At 49.0% G+C, this 21,260-nt stretch overlaps 1 protein-coding gene across 1 annotated transcript in view; it reads right to left on the bottom strand.

The window, feature by feature from the left end:
- Positions 1–21,260, bottom strand: part of CDC42BPG (CDC42 binding protein kinase gamma) — a 61,875-nt gene that overhangs the window by 19,249 nt on the left and 21,366 nt on the right. Inside the window, exons 4-18 of the mRNA XM_077327553.1 lie at positions 17,677–17,772; positions 16,129–16,277; positions 14,470–14,563; positions 14,117–14,317; positions 13,152–13,400; positions 12,710–12,789; positions 9,092–9,207; positions 8,303–8,398; positions 7,201–7,322; positions 5,032–5,274; positions 3,797–3,907; positions 3,521–3,705; positions 2,933–3,014; positions 2,485–2,597; positions 34–148 (exon numbers count right to left, since the gene is read on the bottom strand). Coding sequence (XP_077183668.1) covers positions 34–148; positions 2,485–2,597; positions 2,933–3,014; positions 3,521–3,705; positions 3,797–3,907; positions 5,032–5,274; positions 7,201–7,322; positions 8,303–8,398; positions 9,092–9,207; positions 12,710–12,789; positions 13,152–13,400; positions 14,117–14,317; positions 14,470–14,563; positions 16,129–16,277; positions 17,677–17,772 — 2,052 coding nt within the window. The remainder of the gene's footprint in view (positions 1–33; positions 149–2,484; positions 2,598–2,932; positions 3,015–3,520; positions 3,706–3,796; positions 3,908–5,031; positions 5,275–7,200; positions 7,323–8,302; positions 8,399–9,091; positions 9,208–12,709; positions 12,790–13,151; positions 13,401–14,116; positions 14,318–14,469; positions 14,564–16,128; positions 16,278–17,676; positions 17,773–21,260) is intronic.

Here is a 21,260-nt window from a genome sequence, read left to right as displayed (position 1 = left end):
TAAATAAATAAATAAAATAATGACCCCTCCTACCGGCGTTTTTGGACCAGGGCTTTGTGCACCAGCCTGCTTCATGCTCTCCACTTCTTCCATCATGCGCGTGGCCATGGCCTGGAGGTAGCCCCTCGATTCCTTTTCATCATTCACCCTGAGGCAACAGAAAGAAGCCGGCAAGGCTGAGGAGAAACTCCAACCGTGTCTCCCCAGCAAGAAAGAAACCCGTGTGGCTCAATAAATCCTGAGAATTTCCAAAGAATTCATTTCAACCGCAGTAATGTGGTCTTACGTTTCAACTGGAGGTCAACAGGAAATAATAAAAAAACCACTTAAGTTGTGTGCAATTATCATACAACTGAGGAAGTCCAACGAAACTAGTTTCTACTTGTGTTTGTGTCACCGCCATGCCGGCGGCTGCGCCTGCCTCTTCCCTTCCTTCTTGCTGCCGGCGGGGGAAGACAGGCGTGGCTGGCGGCGGCCCGGTACCGTGGCCTTTGCGGCCCGCCACCGGGCCGCGGACCGGGGGTTGATGACCCCTGCTCTGAAGAACACTTAACAGATGCCGTCCAGCAGGATATAGTGGACTGATCTACCCATTCAGTCCTCAGCTCATTCTGAATCTGACAACACAATAGAGGAAGACCTATTGAACTCAAACTCCGGTCTTCCAGCCACAGAGCAAAAAGAGGTCACCATCAGATTGGAACATCTAAGGCTTAAGCTTTTCTGCACTACAAAAGACTTGAACTCACAAGGCTCAGAAGAGCCTCAGCAAAACAATGTATTGTCAGCATGTCCATCCAGCTTGACTCAACGACTGATCCCTACCTCAGTTTTTAAAAGTTCTGAGAAGCAAAATGACCCCACTACTAGTAATCTTGGTTGTTTTTGATGGTTACTATTAAACATACAGAAGACAAGACACGTTTCTTCTTCCTCGGCCTCGTGTTGACCTCCAGTTGAATAAGACCATATTGCTGCAGTTGAAACAAATTCTTCAGGAACTTACAGGGTTTAATCAGAGTCCAGTGGCACCTTTAAGACCCACAAAGATTTATTCAAGGCATGAACTTTTGAGTGCAAGCACTCTTGAAGACTATGAAGAGTGCTTGCACTCGAAAGCTCACGCCCTGAATAAATCTCTGTTGGTCTTAAAGGTGCCACTGGACTCTGATTTTATTGTGCTACTTCAGACCAACACGGCTACCCATTTGAATCTATCCTTACAGGATTTAGTAAGCCACATGGGTTTTTTTCTTGTTTGCAAAGATCCTCCTTGCGTGTATTTCTCCCCAGCAATGTTAGCTGCAGTTATCATAGAATCATAGAGTTGGGAGGGGCCATACAGGCCATCTAGTCCAACCCCCTGCTCAACGCAGGATCAGCCCAGAGCATCCTAAAGCATCCAAGAAAAGTGTGTATCCAACCTTTGCTTGAAGACTGCCAGTGAGAGGGAGCTCATCACCTCCTTAGACAGCCTATTCCACTGCTGAACTACTCTGACTCTGAAATTATTTTCCCTGATATCTAGCCTATATCGTTGTACTTGAAGTTTAAAGTTAGCTGCAGCCCCTGAATCCTCCTGCCCAGCTTCCAGGTATCCTTCTGCGTCCTCCTTTGTTCTCACAGACCACAACAGAATCCAGGGGCCTCACACAGCCTCCTCCTTCTCTGATAGGTACGAATCACGGGAACACACATGAGGCTGCCCTATACTGAATCAAACACTTGGTCTACCCAAGTGGGTATTGTCTGCTCCAGCCTTTCTCAACTCTTTTACCCTTGAGAAACCTCTGAAACATTATTCAGGGTTCAACCCCCCCCCCAAGTGGCACGATCATGCAGAATATGGTTGGGAATCACAGCAATGGACACACCCACCCTGGGCCCCTCCCCTTTTCACCCCCTCCAGGCCCATCATTGGCCATTTTGGAAGGGGGGAATCAACATATATGGTCATATCACCCGATACATGTTTAACATATCTTGCAAGATAGCACACTGTCAGAAGGAGGAGAAGGAGGAGGAGGAGAAGAAGAAGAAGAGTTGGTTCTTATATACCACTTTTCTCTACCCGAAGGAGTCTCAAAGCGGCTTACAGTCACCTTCCCTTCCCTCTCCCCACAACAGACACCCTGTGCGGTAGATGAGACTGAGAGAGCCCTGACATTACTGCTCTGTCGGAACAGCTTTATCAGTGCTGTGGCGAGCCCATGGTCACCCAGCTGGCTGCATGTGGGGGAGCGGGGAATCAAACCTGGCTCACCAGATTAGAAGTCCGTGCTCCTAATCACTACGCCATGCTGCATGGCCCATGGAAAGGTGCTGAGGCTCTGGTTGGCTCCGCTCAGCTTGCAGTTGCTCAGCAGAAAAAAGAAAGCACTCGGCTTATGCATTGTGGCCTTCAGGGCTGCATTACACATATCCTGCAGCTAAGGCCTCATTCCAAATGCAGTCCCAGGTCCGTGGGGACAGCCCGTCACTCACCACCGCAAGATGTCAGTGATTTGCATCTCCCAGTTGGCAAAGGCCTCCTTGCGGGTTTCTGGCGTACACGGGTCCTGATCTGAGCTGTGGTTGGCAGTACCAGCTGAGTCCACCTGCCACAACAAGGGAGACCTGTCATGGCTGACAGCAAGCTTCCCTTCCTCCTTCCTGTCATGGCTCAAGGCTAGGTCAGCCGCGAGGGCAGGGAGCTATAAACCCAAGCCTCCCTCCAATTTTCACATCAGGCTTTAAGGAGTTCAGCCTGATTTGTTTTAATTAACTTGCACTCTCTGCTTAATAACCATTTTAGGGAGGCCAAATATCTTCTGACCCCTTAGGAGCCTGGAGGATCTGCTGCAGCTGATCCAGGAGGTCCGCAGCAGAGGGACCGAGCCGGGCCTCCAAGCCCAGCAACACGGGGGGTGACGGCTGAAATGCTCCCACCAACCTGGTCCCAAACTTGAAAGGTGCTTCGGCTGCCGCTGGCCACAAACTCTTTGTTCTGGTCTTTTGGGTCCAGGTTTTTCCACCTGGAAAGGAAAGTCTCTTTAAAGGGAAGAAGAGGAAGAACCTCCCTCCCAAACTCTTCTGCCAGAGATGGGGAGCCTAACCCTGCAGTTCCCTGCCCTTTTCCAACTGATCAGACATGTACGCCCAAGAGGAGCCTTCTTATATATTTGAAGAAGAGTTGGTTTTTATACTCCACTTTCCACCGCCGAAAGGAGTCTCAAAGTGGCTTGCAATCGCCTTCCCTTCCTCTCCCCACAACAGACACCCTGCGAGGGAGTTCGGGCTGAAGGAGCTCTGATAGAACTGTGACTGGTCCAAGGTATGTGGAGGACAGGGGAATCAAACCCAGTTCTCTGGATTAGAGGTGATTGCTCTTAGCCACTACACCATACTGACCTGGACAGATCCTATTTCTCTGTACAAGAGTCCCCCCGTTGTCTCCTGGGGCCTATTTTTTTGGTGGGAGAGGTGTTACAAGCAAGCCTTGTAGGCTTGGGGTAAGCGTGGCTTCTCTCTGGCTACTCACCGCTCCGACCTGGCTTTCTCCAGCTGTTCCTGGAGCAGAGCCACCTGACCCTGGAGCGCCTCCTGCTGCTTCTCCTTTGCCCGCACCACCTCCCGCAGGCAACGCAGCTCTTCTCTGGGGTTGCACGAACCAACGGTGGCTCGCCTGGGTCCAAGACCTTGCAAGGGGGCCATGCTTTGTTTCACCTGCAGAGGGCAGCAAACATGTCACCAGCGGCCAGGTGTGTGGGGAACCACCCGCTGTGGATGAATCCCACTGCTCCTTTCCCCGACTTACCTTGAACTCCTCCAAGTCCTGCTTTGTCTTCCTCAGCTGCTGTTCCATCTTCTCCTTCCCTCGCCGCTGCTTGGATACCTCATTCATTAGACCCTCGATCCGAGCCTCCAGCTGTAGGGGTTGAGAGGGGAGAAGGCGCCTCAGCCTCTACCAACCCCACTGGGTCCTTCCTCGTGCCCCACATCCTGTCCTGAGGCAGGCCCCCTGTGGGGCTTTGAACAGGGCCTGATTAGAGCCATGGACAGTTCTGGTCCTCCCCTTTCCAAAAGGACATTGCAAAGCTGGACAAAGTGCAGAGGAGGGCAACTAAGATGATTGGGGGTTGGAAAACCTTCCCTATGAAGAAAGGCTGAAGGGGAACCTGGGAGTTTTCAGTGGAGAAAAGAGACGACTAAAGGGGAGACACGACAGAGGTTTATGAGATGACGCATGGCGTGGAGGGAATTGAGAAAGAGGATTTTTTCTCCCTCTCCCAAAAGACTAGAGCTCAAGAGCAACCCATGAAGCTGGTGGGCAGTAGGTTCAGGACAGACCAAAGGAAATACTACTTTACACAGAGCATGATTAACATGTGGAATTTGCTGCCAAAGGATGATATAAAAGCTTTAAAAGCTTTTTAAAAAAGCTTTAAAAGAAGACTCGATAGATTCGTGGAGGACAAGTCCATCCACGGTTATTAGCCATGGTGACTCTGAACCACAGAGCCAGGAGGCAACATAAGGGGAAGGTCCTGGCCTCTGTGCCCTGTCCTTGGCAGTCAAGAGGAACTGGTCGGCCACTGTGTGAGACAGGATGCCAGACTAGATGTACTGCTGGTCTGATCCAGGAGGGCTCTTATCTTCCTGGCTGATAAAGAAGGTTGCCAACTGCCAGGTGGGGCCTGGAGATCTCCTGGCATCATGTCTTTTCTCCAAAGGACAGAGATCAGTCCCCCTGGAGAAAATGGCTGCTTTGGAGGGTGGACTGTATGGCACTAACCCTCACGGAGGTCCTTCTCCTCCCTCAGCCTCTCTAGGAATTTCGCAACCTGGAGCTGGCAACCCCAGATGAAGGATCAGCCCTGGAACATGAGACACTGGCTAAAACTGACCACTGCCTGTAATGGCTGTCCAAATCCTCACAGTTCCCCAGGCCACGTTATGCCTTCGGCTCTCCACGTGGGCTCCCTGTGATGAGCAAACAGCATTTTCCTTCAGCGGGTCTATCCCTGTCCCCAGTGGGGGCCACGCAGCTACCTCCTTCCGGCCGCTCTCGGTGCGGGCGAGTTCTTTGCGGAGCCCTTCCACTCGCCGCGCCGCAGATTCCGTCTCCTCTTGGCGCTCCCGCAGCTGCTTGGAGTGTCGCAGCAGCTGGGCCTGCAGCTCCCCACACTTGGCCTCCGCTCGGTGCAACTCCTGGGCCGTCTCCTTCTGCCGGCATTGTTCTTCCCGCAGCTCCCAAGCCTGAGCTTGCATCTGCTCTTGGGTCTCAGCCAGATCCTGCCCCAAAAGAACGGTGGCATACGAGCAGATCAGACAGGCTCCCACCAGACAGGGTGCTGCACCCAGACATCGGGGGCCTGGCTTAGCCAGGGCAGAATTTGCCAGTGACTCTGAATTTGGCCCAGTCTTGACATTTAGTAAGAAAAAAGTGAGCTTTGTTGCTGAGAAGCATCTTTTAAACCCAGTTTTCACCTTTGTTTATCCCACAGACTCTACGAGCCCTTTCCCCGTAACTCCCTGCTCTCGTCCCCATTCCCTACCCCCCCCCCATCCTCGAAAGCCCTCATTCTTCTCCAGCCAACCAAAACACAGCCTTTGATCAACACCACCATGTGAGACAAGTGGCAAGGCCTGAATTTCAGCTCCTTTTCTGGGAAATGGGAACATTATTCACAACCTCCTCCCTGAGAATTCAAGGTCGTAATGCCATTTGCACTGGAAAGGCCCACTTAGTTAGAAATGCAGCCATAATTATCCCCCTTGAAGACTCCTGTCGGCAGGGGAAGGTCCTGCTAGCTTGCTGTCCACCGCTGGATACCTTCTGCATGGAGTCTGTTTTCTCCTCTGCTTGCAGGCATTTAGCTTGAGTATGGGAAGAGGTGTGAGCCAAAGGGCAGGTCCCAAAGGATTCTTGGGTCTTAGCCGGAAACTCTTGGCCTGGGGCCAGTCCAGTAAATCAGGACTCACCCAGGATGTTTGTTTTCATTATTTTATTAATTTAAATTACAATTTAAATTGGTGGCTGTTATGTGTGTGTTTGGGGGGTGGGGTGGAGAATACCTATAAGCTACTTTAAGTCCCTTTGAGGAGAAAAGTGGCCTAGAGACGCCTGATTAAACAGACCATGAAGTCAGATTCCCAAAGGTTGGGTGAGATAATTTTTTTCTTGTTGAGAAATAAATTAAGCCAAAATGTATGTATTTATTGCAAAGTGCACTAAATCTATACTTTGAAAACGTTGGCACAATCCACCCTTGAAGTGGCAAACATCTGAAGTAAGAAGTCCAAAACACATTTCGATATTTCTAGGTCAAAAGCCTTGAACCAATGAAACAGGGCCAATAATTCAAATAGATCTAGGTTAATAAGCTTGAACCACATTGAAAGAGGACTAAATGCATTTTGGCCTCCGGGGCCTTCCTCATGGTCAAATATTTGGACATATAAACACCTGTGTTAGAACCGGCAGCCTGATTATAAGGCATTCCAAATATTCTGTGTGTCAAAGGAATTGGGTCTGTCAGTTAAAAGTTAAATAAATAAATACATCTTTATTTTTCTATCCTGCCCTTCCTATGAGCCTCAGGGTGGGTACCACCAGTCCATAAAATGCAACAAACTTTAAAATCACATTTTAAATTACAAACAGTTCAGAATCTAACGCATTTGCCAACTAGTTAAGTATTAAATATTCAGGAGGGTATCCTTTCTGGGTTCATGCATATATTCACACTTCAAGAGTTTTGATAGCCAAGGTCAGAAAGAACTATTAAATCAGCATTCCTTGGAGGCATGTGACAAAAATTTACGAAAACCCTCAAATGTATGCATAAACAAAAATATGACCTGTTTTATTGGTTCAAGGCTTTTAACCTAGAAATATTGAAATGGATCAGGTTATACCAATCAGGACTTCTTAGTTCAAATACCTGCCATTTCAAAGATGGACTATGCCAATGTTTTCAAGTACAGTTTATCATAAATACATATATTTTGTTTAATTTCTTTCTCCAAGTTCTTTTCACCCAACCTTTGGGTATCCAACTTTGTTCTTTCTTAAGGTTGTTCTTTTTTCTCCTTTTGGTTTGCTAATGACACAGCCAGACAGATGTGTACACAGAGGTTGAGACTCTCTCTGGTGGAGGGGACCATCACATTACAACATTACAGTTCCTACAGTGGGCTCCAGTGGGCTCCCTGTACCTGAAGGGCTTCGTTCTTCTCCCGCTCGAGAATCTTCAGCCGCTCCTCCAATGTCTTCACCTGCCCAGATGCCACCCTGTCCAGGTGCTGCCTCTGGACCTCTGCAGTTTCCAACCGATTCTCTGCAAGGAAGAAGAGGAAGTGTATTTCCTATCTAGAAACCTCCTACCAGCTATAGACCCAGTTCCCCCATGGCTCGCTCTGAGACAACTAACAGAGGGCAAAATAGCCACCGTCATGGGACCAACCCTGGTTAGATATGACTTTCCTGTTTGACAGAACTCTGTTCCATCAGAAAACAACTCCTGTGAAACTCAAACCCCTACGCAGACCTCAGCTGGCCTAATAAAAAGAACAATTTTGTTCATTTTGTACCAGCAGTATAACAAGAATAAGAACACAAGAAAAAAACAAGAATAGTTTCTCCTTAGTCTCTTTCTTTTCTTATTCCTTTATTTGTCAGGACTTCTACCAGAACGGCATCCTGGCAATGTCCGTTTTTCAATGGAAAACAACTTTCCTCAGTAGGAAGTCAAGTGTGGGGAGAAACGTGTAAATTACACAGCCAAATGTGTAAATCACATATTAATTACATAGTAATTTACATGTTTCTCCCCATACTTCTTAGAACCAGTGGCCATTTGTATATTATTACTAGTTTAAAATAAGCTATTGAATAGAGATCCATTGTATTTGAAAATTGACTAATTGGAGGACTTCCCATTGAGGAAAGTTGTTTTTCACTTTGGACCAGCAGCTGACAGCCCATGAAAAATGAATTTCCAAAATAAAGGGCCCCCTATTCTCTGACACAGAATCCCTAGGCCTTAAACCCAGATATGCAGCAGTGAAAATGATCAGATCCCCGCTGTTCTTCACCGGATGTTCCAAACAGAAATCTGGCTCAAACCAAGCCCCCACCTCCCCACTGTAGCATGAGACTTCTGAGCTTTGAATAGCTGCGTGGAAGAGACAAATCCTGCCTTGCCCATTATAGTAGATGGAGAACCAGCCCTGACAACACTTTTCTCTTGTATCCATTTGCTAATTGCCCAGGATGGAGGTTCTGCCCGTACCCGGGACACACCCAGCTTGCCAGTACCTGCCAACTGCTTCCGCAAACTCTCCACCTCGTTCCGGAGATTCCTGATCTCAGAGTCTTTAGCCAGTGCCTTGGAAGGTGATTTTGCCAGAGAATCTGTGGGGGAGTCAAAATGTGGAAAAACAGAAAGAGAGAGAAACCCAGAACATCAACTCTGAAAATGCCACAGGGATATGAATGGGGAGGGGTGGATTGGGAAGTTAAAAGGAGCCAGGAGCAAGCTAGATGGAACAGCTAAGCCACCTCTGCCGCTGGCCTCAGACCCTGCTGGCAGTCCCCTTATACCCAAGATCAGGCTTTCTCAACCAGGGTTTCTCGACAGCCCTGGAAGGGTTTCCTGAACAGATGGAAGTTAACATATTTTTAATATATTTTTGAATGTGTTAAACATTTAGTGGGTGATATGACCATATATGCTCATGTCGACCTGCCCCCTCCCAAAATGGCCAATGATAGGCCTGGAGGGGCTGGGAAGGGGAGGGGCCCTGGGTGGGTGTGTCCACAGCTCTGCTTCCCAACTATTCTGCATGATCGCACCACTTCTGGGGTTTCTCGAAGCCTGAAGAACGTTTCAGAGCCTTCTCAACAGTAAAAAAAAAGTTGCTACCCTAGATGGCATGGCATCTAGCAGCATTTATACTCTGTGCATGCTTCAAGACACTGTTGTCATTATGCTGGCTATGTTGTGGTGGGAATTGGCTGAGGTCAGCTGAGCCAGAGCCTTTGGACCCCTGGCTTCTGTTCTTGGAGGTCTCTACAGGGGCTGAGAGATCCTCTTCTGGCACTCACCTTGTAGCTTACGAGACAGATCCAGTTTTTCACGTTCCAGGGTCCGGATCCTTTTCTCGAGCCTCATCGAGCTGGAGCTGCTAGAGGGGGAGGCTGGGTGCTTCTCCAAAAGGGGGCTGTGGGGACAGGGAGGGGGTCAGCACACCACGGGTACAATTTGCACAGACAGGCTGAAGAATGCGTAGGAGTAAAATGGGTTTTCAGAGATTCGTATTTGGGAGGTAGTCGGCTCTCATTGCCTCTGGTAAGGGGCAGCCTCCAAAAGACTGCTTCATTCTGTGTGGCATTAATTAATCTGGCTCAGACTGAGTCTTCTGTTCTATAGTCATTGTCTCCAGAGTGGATTCAAATCCTCACTTTGCTAAGACCACATACTTGGGGTCCCAGTATTCAGATTAGTGCATTAAACTGAGTGGACCACAGCCAGTCACTTCTGTCAGATCAGGGTCCCCAAATGTGGCACCTGAAAGTGACGTGGTGCCCACCAATGCCTCTCAAGGCACCTATAAAGTGCTTATAGAAAGTGGGTGGGTCTAGGTGGAGGTTTTGCCCAGCAGTGAACCTGATTGTCCAACAGGATGCCTTTTAATCATGCTCAGCCAAAGTCCCTGCCTGAAATGTTGAAGGGGAACTATTACTTATAGGCAAACCTATGTAAATATAACTTTGCTCCCTGACATTTTGTGATTGGCTCCATCTCCTGTGGCAACCATTTTGAGATTCTGCCCACCACTCTGTGTCAAAATTCCAAAGGCTCAAAACGTCTCGCTTACGCCTACCTCACAGAGCTGTCGTGACAATAAAACAGGCAAGGGGAATGAAATGATGTATGCTGCCCTTGGAGGAAGGGAAGGATGAAACCAGAATTAAAATAAAATGCGCACCCATTCAGCTTTGCCTCAAAGAGTTGACAAAATGGAGCACCCCTCTCTGCCTCCGTGACTCTTTAATTCATGGTTAGGAAGGGGATTCCAAACAATCTGTACTATGTTAAATTGTCCACATTAAATCGATGTAAAGTGAAGGGCAAGCAGGAGATCACAGGTACGTGTTCTCGAAGAACGCCTTGGTTCCATCTAGCCCTGCACCCTGTTTCCAGCAATGGCTCAGCCTTGTGCTTTTAAGATGTCCACAGGCAGGTTGTGAAATGAACAGCCCCTTTTGTGGTGCTCTTCACAGCCGCTGCAGTCCAGGGGTTTTGTTTTCAAAAAGATTTGGGAAGCGTGGGTTCCAATTCCCATTCTGCCCTGAGACTTTCTAAGTGGACCTCAGGTCAGTCACACTGACCCCTCACCTAACCTTCCTCCCAGGTAACTGTAAGGATAAAACAAGGAAAGGAGAACTGCCTATGTCGCTCTGAGCTCCTTAAGGGAAGGGCGGGATTTCAAAAACGTACTTGATAAATAGATAAATTAGTTATGGAGGCTAATGGCTTTGGATGGGCCCCTCCTCCTCCATGAATTCACGTAATTGCTTTTTAAAGACACCCAAGCCAACATCTGTCGCCACACCTTATGACAATACCTTCTATAAATAAATTATGTGCCGCATAAAGCACTCCTGTCTTTCACTGGTCTCAAACCTTGCTGATTTCTCCCTACTACGTGAGGCAAAGTTTTATAATTTTAGCCCTGTTCCCACCATGATCATCTTTTCTTTAAGATAAAGACCACCCAGCACACATCTGGATAGTCCAGACTAGCCCTGTCTCCCCAGATCTCAAAAGCCAAGGAAGACTTGGACAGGAAGCCACTGAGGAAGGCCAAGGTCACTCTGCAGAGGCAGGCAAGGACAAACCACCTTCATTTGTCTCTTGCCTTGAAAACCTTGCAGGGTTGCCATATGTGACTTGGTGGCACTTTCCACCATTATAGGGTTGCCAACTCAAGGTCTGGGAGTACTTGGAATTTTGAGGGTGAAGCCTGACAGAGTGACATTTAGGGAGAGACCCCATTCCTGTTCACAGAGAATGAAAAGATGGCTTGGGGGGTTAACAGGGAGTAGTCAGATCTTACTTGATCAAGGGGGGGGGAGCCCAGAATGGTCCTGGCCTCAACCGTAGACCTGGCAGAAGAGCTCCATCTTGCAGGCCCTGTGGACCTTCCCATCCACACAAGGGAGTGAGTGGGGAACAGTGTGTGCGACCTGTCCGAAAACACCTGTTCTTGTTTGGTAGGATCACAGAGCTGGAAGGGGCCATACAGGTCATCTAGCCCAACTCCCTGCTCAACGCAGGATCCGCCTAAATCACCCAGGATAAGCTGCTGCTTGAAAACAGTCAGTGAAGGGGAGCTCACCACCTCCATAGGCAACTGATTCCACTGCTGAACTACTTTGGCTGTGGTCCCCCCTCAATATACAGCCAGTACGTTTCTGCCTGTAATTTAAACCCATTATTGCAAGTTTTGTCCTTTGTTGCCAGCAGGAACTACTCTCTGCCTTCCTCTAAGACAGGGGTAGTCAACCTGTGGTCCACCAGATGTTCATGTACTACAATTCCCATGAGCCCCTGCCAGCATTTGCTGGCAGGACTCATGGGAATTGTAGTCCATGAACATCTGGAGGACCACAGGTTGACAACCCCTGCTCTAAGAGACAGGTTTTCAAATACTTACAGAAAGCAATCATGTTCCCCCTCAACCTCTTCCTCTCCAGACTAAAAATGTCCAAGTCCCTCTGCCTTTTCTCATAGGGATTGGTCTCTGGTTGGCTTTAAAAAAAATTTAAACTTATATCAAGATTTATATAGACATATAAGGATTCTGGCCTTTCCCTCAGAAGGACCAGAATCATAGAGTTGGAAGGGGCCATACAAGCCATCCAGTCCAACCCCCTGCTCAATGCAGGATCAGTCTGAAACATCCAGGTTAAGGATCTGTCCAGACACTGCTTAAAGACTGTCAGGGGGGGGGGAGCTCACCACATCCTTAGACAGCCCATTCCACTACTCTGTGAATTCCCCCCCCCCCCTCTGATATCTAGTTAATACTGTTCTACTCATAGTTTAAAGCAGGTGTAGTCACTGCGGCCCTCCAGATGCCCATGGACTACCATTCCCATGAGCCCCTGCCAGCGAACTACCCCAAAGCCATTACTGAGGTCCTCTCCTCCACTGTCAACAGGAACCATTACCTGCCCTCCTCCAAGTGACAACCTTTCAGATACTTAAAGAGAGCCATCATGTCCCCTCTCAACCTCCTCTTCTCTGGGCTGAACATCCCCAAGTCCCTCAGCTTTTCCTCAGAAGGCCCACAACTACCTAACGCCAAGTGGACGTTTTCAAAGGCACAGGTATATCTCACCTTCAAGGGAGGGCAGGAAAGACCCATAAAATCATTGTCACTTGAGGAGGGGCTCAGCCTCCCTCCTACAACCATCACTACAGACTCGTCCACCCACTGGGCCATCAGTTAGCGTTGATTTATTGTTCTCCCCAATGTTCTATTGTTCATAATGTTATAGTTATTACTGTATTATTATAAACTGAGTTATTTGTATTGTTCCTGTTTGACATAAACTGCCCTGAGCCTTTGGGGAGGCCGATCTATAAATATAATAAGTAAATAAATAAATTGTGGATGTGACGGACAGAAGGTCTAAAATTGCGTCTGTACTCACCCCCCGGAAGTGAAGGTGAATCCAACGAAGGGAAGGTGGTGGCCAGAGAACGCAGCATGAGACATTGGTGGAAGCGTCTCCTGGAAGGTCAAAGAAGAGCGGAGAACCTATTCAGTAGGGCCTGATACTCTTAACATTTATCAAAAGGGGGGCAGGCAGGTTCTTCTGGGGTTTCTGCTTCCTCCTGAGTATCCATAAATGCAGAGTGGGAGGAAGTTAGGCGAGATCTGGGTGACAGTGAGGGAATTTTATCCCCTGTCTGAACTTGGGGGCACTGTGAAGTGGCTGGTTTGCTCTAATTAAACAGTCCAGTCTGCACGGTCAGTTATGCACGGCAAGCTGGAAATAGCTCCACAACCAGTGTTTGTTCAAAACAGCCGTATCCTGGTTGTTCTGGGCTTCCTCCATGGGAAGACAGCGTCCTTTGCCCTTGACCACTCACCGACTCCTTGAGCATGTCATCATCCACGTCAAAGTTGGACGTGTCAGCGGGGCTGGTCACCTCGGGCACATAGGGCGACGTGCTCTTACGGAGGTTGTCCCAATCGATGCCCTCAAAGAAAGGGTGTCTCTTGAAGTCCTCGATGCCGTTCTGGCCAAGGCGCAACTCTTGGCGACACAGCAGCCCCCGAATGAGGTCCTTGGCACTCTCAGAGACGTCCGTGATGTCGGTGGGGAACTGCAGGTGGTCCTGTGAGAAAGGATGGAAAAACAAGAGGCAGCAAAAGGCAGGCCCAGTCAGTACTCCGGAAAAGTGTATCGAGAAGCCATTTCTAGTAGGGTTAAGTAAAGGAAGGAGACCAAGCATATTTGCCCGGGAAATTCAGGTTCTGAAGATTATCTGCTTGCAGTTCTTACAATCCCTTTCCCAGGGCTTGGAATATACACGGCACAGCTGAAGGCACTCAAAGACCACCCAGGCCATCCCCAGGTCAAATCACTACCCCACTTGCACACCATGCCATCATGCAGAGAGCACATAAGCTTACAAACAGACAGCTCCTGAGGATTTGTGCAAATAACCACAAAAATGATTGGGGGGGGATTTGCACCCAAATGGTCCCATCAGTTATCTACTGCAGGGGTAGTCAAATGCTGGCATGGGCTCATGGGAATTGTAGTCCATGAACATATGGAGGACCACAGGTTGACTACCCCTGATCTACTGAACAGAAGCAATTGTTTCTACTCAACCAAAATGATGTTCAGAGGTTATTCATCACCTTGTCCCAACACTGGTCCTCTCCAGCGAGGGAGAAGCCCCCCATCTTCCTGATGTCAAAATGCAACATGGGAGGCATTGAAAAATACACCACCATCTCCTTCGTAAACCATCTACTGTGTCCATTTTTCCTGCTGCTCCCACAATGCCTCGCTCCAGAGGTCTTCCCCCAGTGCCCTGCTCACCTCATGGTTCATGATCTTGCCGTAAGTCTCCACCAGGGACTCTGCGTAGAAGGGCGTCTCCCCGAAAAGCAGTTCGTACATGCAGACTCCCAGGGACCACCAGTCACACTCCGGGCCATATTTCCCTTTCCTGTCCTCCATGGCCTGCAAGATCTCCGGGGAAATGTAATCAGGAGTCCCGACAGCCACTGGAGACACCACCTGAGGATGGGAAAGAGTTTGGGGGTCAGTGTAGTTTGGGGTGTTGTTTCCCCTGCATCCCACTGCAGTCTTCCAAGCCCACAGCATGCACCTTCTTGACGAGGATGCAGTCCCTGACCTGCACACTGCCCCAAGACACAACTGAGGCTCACCGTGCCATCTGGACGCAGCTGCAGACAGGAGCCGAAGTCAGCCAGGCGGATATGGCCGTTCGTGTCGATGAGGATGTTGTCTGGCTTGATATCCCTGAAGAGTGGGAGGTAACACGTGTCAGCCAGGGGCTGGGGGCAGGGGGGTGGCAGGTGCAAACGAAGGCTATTGGTGCCCTCAGACACAAGCCGAGCTGTGAAAAATGCACTTTAGGACTAATCTCAAAGAATAGTTGGTTTTCCTACTTGCTGCATATAGCAATGTGATTGGCTGGCTCACTATGGCATTCCAACACCACTGTTCTCCTCTCTCTCTGAAGCAGCATCACAAAAATGAGTGTGTTTTTTTAAACTTAAAAGTGATGAAGAATAGATGTTCACCTGACTGAACTTACATGCTGTGCTTTAATAAAAACTTAATTTAATTTTTTTTTAAAGCATCAAGTCAGCAATAGAGTCTCCAGTTAGCACATACAGGACATGGAGAAAGCTACATCTCTCTTTCACACACACACACACACACCACACCACACCACAACACAACACACTCTGGCTGGGATAACATGGCTCCTGGGTATTTGGAATGCCTCTGGAGAAGCATTTGGAAGGAAGATGCAGGAGCTAAATTTCAGCGCTAGAAGATCAGAAGGGGGGAACCGAGAGAGATGTGATAGCAGGAGGGGATTGGGACTTTGAAGCTACCCCAGAGCGAGCTGTGCCAAGTGGTACGGGCAACATCACAGAGTCATAATCATTGTCATCACAGCCTGGCTCCAAGCACAGTGGCCACTGTGGCCCTGCATGTCCCTGACTGCCCTCCAGGTCAGATGTCCACTGGGAACTTTCCCACTAAGTCAAAGCGCTGGTTAACTCATGGGTGAAATGGGTTTTCCCAAGGAAACCAAACCCGTGAACTCGGGGAGGGGGTGACAGGGAGACAGCAGGGCTCTTTTCCTCTTATGGTTTAGGACAGGGATAGTCAACCTGTGGTCCTCCAGATGTCCATGGACTACAATTCCCACGAGCCCCTGCCAGCATTTGCTGGCAGGGGCTCATGGGAATTGTAGTCCATGGACATCTGGAGGACCACAGGTTGACTACCCCTGGTTTAGGAAACAGTGAGCTCAGGTAGAAGAAGAAGAAGAAGAGATGGTTCTTATATGCCGCTTTTCCCTACCCGAAGGAGGCTCAAAGCGGCTTACAGTCGCCTTCCCATTCCTCTCCCCACAACAGACACCCTGTGGGGTGGGTGAGGCTGAGAGAGCCCTGATATCACTGCTCGGTCAGAACAGTTTTATCAGTGCCATGGTGAGCCCAAGGTCATCCAGCTGGCTGCATGTGGGGGAGTGCAGAATCGAACCTGGCATGCCAGATTAGAATCCCGCACTCCTAACCACTACACCAAACTGGATCTCCAGGATTGGGGTTAGGGGATCCAGAGTCTTCTTCCTGGGTTTCTTGTTTCCTTTCCATCCTTCCTCACTTGAGACCACTCAAGCCCCAGAGAGATGCACCGTTATGCCCTTTTGGACCCAAGACAAGCACCCTCAGCCTGGGCAGCTGTTGTGCCATTTCATCCCTGCTGGCCCACCTCCAAGGGCAGGTAAGGCCCTTCTCCTTCTACAAAGGCAGAGAGGTGAGGTCTGTAGCTGGCGGAGATACCTGTGGACATATCTGAGCTGGTGGATGGAGTGGATGGCCAGGACCATCTCGGCCAGGTAGAAACAGGCCATGTCCTCGGGCAGGCGGTCCTCGAACTTGCTTAGGAGGGTGAGCAGGTCTCCTCCTGCATAGTAATCCATCACAAGGTACTGCAAAGGAGCGGGAGAGGTAAAAGGGTGAGAGGTGTGAAGGAGGGAGAGCCCAGCAAGGGTAAAACCTGAAATGGATTCCACAATGGAGGCCCAGATCACAAAGGTAGCGCGGCTGGCATTCTACCATCTCCGCCAAGCCAAACTACTAGCGCCCTACCTGGCCCCGGAACACCTAGCCACAGTGATCCATGCGACGGTCACCTCTAGACTGGACTTTTGTAACTCGCTCTACGCAGGCCTGCCCTCAGCCCTGACCCGGAAACTACAACTGGTTCAAAATGCAGCAGCCAGGATCTTCACAGCAACACCGTGGAGGTCTCATATCCGGCCTATTCTCCACCAGCTGCAATGGTTACCAGTTGAATTCCGGATCAGACTAAAGGTTCTGGTTATTACCTTCAAGGCCATACGCGGTCAGGGCCCAGTGTACCTGAGGGACCGCCTCCCCGCCTATGCCCCCAAAAGAGCTCTGCGCTCTACTACCACCAACCAGCTAAGGATCCCTGGCCCTAAAGAAGTCCGTCTGGTCTCGACCAGGGCCAGAGCATTCTCTGTTCTGGCCCCTACCTGGTGGAACGAGCTCCCAGAAGAGATCAGGGCCCTGACGGAGCTTAAACAGTTCCGTAGGGCCTGCAAAAAGGAGCTCCTCCACCAGGCATTTGGCTGAGACCAGACGTAATCAACAGCGACCAAGGGCCCCTGCTCCCCCCCACCCCCCCTCAGAATTCAATAAATAAACCACCCCCCTCAGAATCCCATCAATAAGCCCTGGACCTGTTTGTAGTACTATATTGTTATACCGTTATATTGTGCTGTTATTTTGGTTACAATGATTAGTTATCAGTTATACATGTTACAGACTGTTTTATGTATTGTTCTCTGTTATGATGTAAACCGCCCTGAGCCTCCAGGGAGGGCGGTATATAAGTATGATAAATAAATAAATAAATAAACAAACAAACAAACAAACAAACAAACAAACAAGTTATTGCATGGGAGTCTGGGAGCTCCATTCCTGGATCCTCCCTTTACAGGAGATCAAGAAGGACAACTAGGAAAGGTCTTCCTCTGCTCTTCAGGCAAAGACTATGCTGTGTGTAGCAGACCAACTACAGGCTGACTCGGTAACAGGTGGTCCCCCCCCTGCAATGCTTCTCCTGGGAAACTCCTTTCCAGCTTCCCTTGTCCCACCTGCTGGGGGAATGACCCCTTGCAAGTTCTCAACCTGGTGGTGGCTGACTCAGCTTGCAAACCGCCCAGAGGTTGGCGCGTCTGACCCTGTGGTCCCAGAAGGCACCTGTGCACGGGGCTTATGGCTGCATCACCGATGGTGTGCAAACCGTGACCACCAGGTTCAGGGGGCTCAAGGCAAAGGGGTGGGCGGGGGGAGGCTCACCAAGTAGTGATCATCCTGGAATGCGTAATGCAGGGTCGTGATCCATTGCTTGTCCCCATGCACCAGCACGTCACGTTCTTCCTGGAAGCAAGCAGTCTGGGGGGCAGGGGGGAGAGAAACAGAGGCAGAATCAGTCACATGGCTCCTCTGAGCTGAGCATTTTGCCTCCAGCCACACATTAGCTCTGGGAGACGGAGGGACTGGACTAGATGCAGACAGCCTTCTGTCCCACCATTGCTTGCCCGGCACTGCTGGTCAGAGGCACTCTGGGCCTGAATGTGGCAGATCTGCTTAGAGGGCCTGCAGAAGCTGTGATACGAGTGAAGCCATCTGGACTCAAGATGACCGAGTGCATCTTGTGAAAGACATCTGGCTGATCAGTCCCTGGATGGTAGCAAGAATATGGGATGACGATTCAGAAAGGGGATCGGGTGTGTCCATTGGGAATTAGGAGACTTTGCTCTGCATTTCCCCAGCCCTCAACTGCAGCTGCTTGTTTGGTTTGTTTTTCTTCTCTGAGACATTGAAAGCCAGTGTGCTGCAGTGCTCAGAGGAGGCAATGGAGCTTGAAGAGGTCCAGTCTGGGGCAAAGGTTACCGAGTTGGACAGCTGGAAGCTGTGATTCAGAAGCCACCTGGGGTAACTCTCCATCCCTGGTCTGTGTGGCAAAGTGGTTAGAGTTTGGACTAGGACCTGTAAGGCCCAGTTCAGATCCCTGTTCCAAGATGGAAGCTCGCTGGATGATCCTGGGCCAGTCACACCTTGTCAACCCAGCCTACCTCACAGGGTTGCTGGGAGGATCAAACAGAGGAAGGGAAAATGTCATGAGCCATTTTGGGTTCCCACTGAGGAGAAAGGTGGGGCATCAATGAAGTAAGTCAGCAAATAAACTGTTGTACAAATGTACACCTTACAAGTTTCCCTTCGCTGCAGCACTTTGTTTCCAAAACTGGCTTTCATACACATTTTTCTTAAAAGATCATAAAGCAAATTTTGTCACTGTGTGAGTGAAAAGGTGTGGATTTTCGGGATGATCGCTACCAGCCTTTCCCTCCACTCCCCCATGCCCACCATTCCCTCCCTTCTGCTACTGGTGGCTTTTTTGCTGGAAAATCATTTGCATTAGTAATGTATCCCACTATAGTCATAATGCTAAAAGAGAAGCAGAAGCAGCAGAAGCAGTAGAATAAGCAGAAGAAGGACAAGGACAAGAAGGAACTGGGCTTCTCCCCTATCCAATGGAGTCTAAAAGCAGCTAACAATCTCCTTCCCTTCCTCTCCCCACAACAGACACCCTGTGAGGTATGTGAGGCTGAGAGAGCTCTGAGAGAACTGAGACTGGTCCAGGGTCACCCAGCTGGCTGCATGTGGAGGACCAAATCTGGTTCTCCAGTCTTAACCACCACACCAAGCTGGCTCTTGCAAGACACCCACTACTGATCTTTTTTAAAGACAGCAAAATGGCCACCGGTGAGGGAGAACATTGCTGCATGGATCTCCCCTTCACACAATGTGAGCACAAGGGGCAGGGGGAGCATTCCCATGTGGAAGCAACAACGCTTTGCAGAGTTATTCCAGCCCAAGCCCGTTGATCTCAGCAGGATTAGAGTGGAGTATAACTATGCATAAAATTGCATTGTTAGAATGGATGGGAGGACTGAGAAGAGTAACCATCACTTCTGGGGGCCCGTAGAATGGAAACACACAAGAACACACATGATGCTGCCTTACACTGAACCAGACACTTGGTCCAAGACAAGAAGAAGAAGAAGAAGAAGAAGAAGAAGAAGAAGAAGAAGAAGAAGAAGAAGAAGAAGAAGAAGAAGAAGAAGAAGAAGAAGAAGAAGAAGAAGAAGAAGAAGAAGAAGAAGAAGAAGAAGAAGAAGAAGAAGAAGAAGAAGAAGAAGAAGAAGAAGAAGAAGAAGAAGAAGAAGAAGAAGAAGAAGAAGAAGAAGAAGAAGAAGAAGAAGAAGAAGAAGAAGAAGAAGAAGAAGAAGAAGAAGAAGAAGAAGAAGAAGAAGAAGAAGAAGAAGAAGAAGAAGAAGAAGAAGAAGAAGAAGAAGAAGAAGAAGAAGAAGAAGAAGAAGAAGAAGAAGAAGAAGAAGAAGAGGAGTTGGTTCTTATATGCCGCTTTTCCCTACCCGAAGGAGGCTCAAAGCGGCTTACAGTCACCTCCCCATTCCTCTCCCCACAACAGACACTCTGTGAGGTGGGGGGGGGGGGCTGAGAGAGCGCTGATATAACTGCTCGGTCAGAACAGTTTTCTCAGTGCTGTGGCGAGCCCAAGGTCACCCAGCTGGTTGCATTTGGGAGAGCGCAGAAGCGAACCTGGCATGCCAGATTAGAAGTCCTAACCACTACACCAAACTGGCTCTTAGTATTGTCTGCACAGACTGGCAGTGACTCTCCAAGGTCTCAGGTAAGGCTTGCTAACCTCTAGGTCAAGGGTAGTCAAACTGCGGCATTTGCTGTAAGGGGCTCATGGGAACTGTAGCCCATGGTCTTCTTTAAATACCTCCTGTTATTATAACTGCTCTCCAGGTGTCAAAGATCGGTTCACCTGGAGAAATGCACAATTTGGAAGGTGGACTCTATGACAGACAGAGTTGTTTAATTAAGAGCGGTGGCCTGTAATCTGGAGACCCAGGTTTGATTCCCTGCTCCTCCTCATGGAGCCAGCTGGGTGACCTTGGGCCAGTGTGAGTTTTCTCAGGGCTGTTCTTACAGAGTTCTGTTAGAACTCTCTCATCCTCATCTACCTCACAGTGTGTCTGTTGGTGGGAGTGGAAGGGAAAAGTGTTTGTAGACTACTTTGAAACTACTTCAGATAGCAAAAAGCAGGGTGTAAAAAACAGCTCTTCTCTCTCGCTATACTCCACTGAGATCCCTCCCCTTCCCAAAACCACCCTTCTCAGCTCCACTCCCAAAATCTCCAGGTATTTCCCAATTCAGAGCTGGCAACCCTATCTCAGTCTGAGATCTTCCACATCAACTACTGCCTGGTCCTTTTAACTGGAGACACTGGGGATTGAACCTGGAACCTTCTGCACACCAAGCAGATGCTCTAGCACTGAGCTACAACTCCTCCTCTACAGAACTGGGGGGCAAATTTACAGCCAGCTGAAGAGAGAAACTGCAGCAGCAGGGCAAAAGCCTCAAGCCTTTATTCTGCACAGCAATTTCAAATCAGAAATACAGTGAAAATTTGGAGTCTGTGCCTCATGTCAAATACTCCTGAACATGCTCTGAGCTGCTTATATAGGGGGGGTTAAGTAAGGAAACCATCACGTTGACCCTTGCACATTCTTTCAAAGGGGTCTGTTGATTTTCCTACTAAGGAACTAATTTCAGTTTCTTTTTTAAATGTTTCTGAAACTATTTAAAAATATGTATATCCGACCTCAGTCCACCACAAAAATCCTCCTGAAGCAGCCACCTCTTCTAAAGACTAGTCATTTACAGTGCCATCCTAAGCAGATCTCCTTAATTTGTTACCGAAGTCTGGAGAGGAAGCTTGGCATTAACCAAAACAAAGAGAACAAAAAGAGCAGCCAATTTAAATTCAGACATGCAAAATGATATTA

Source organism: Paroedura picta, chromosome 1, assembly GCF_049243985.1.
Source record: "Paroedura picta isolate Pp20150507F chromosome 1, Ppicta_v3.0, whole genome shotgun sequence".
Lineage (NCBI taxonomy): Eukaryota > Metazoa > Chordata > Lepidosauria > Squamata > Gekkonidae > Paroedura > Paroedura picta.
The sequence above is the reverse complement of the archived record's forward strand: the minus strand, read 5'-3'. Positions and strand labels throughout refer to the sequence as shown.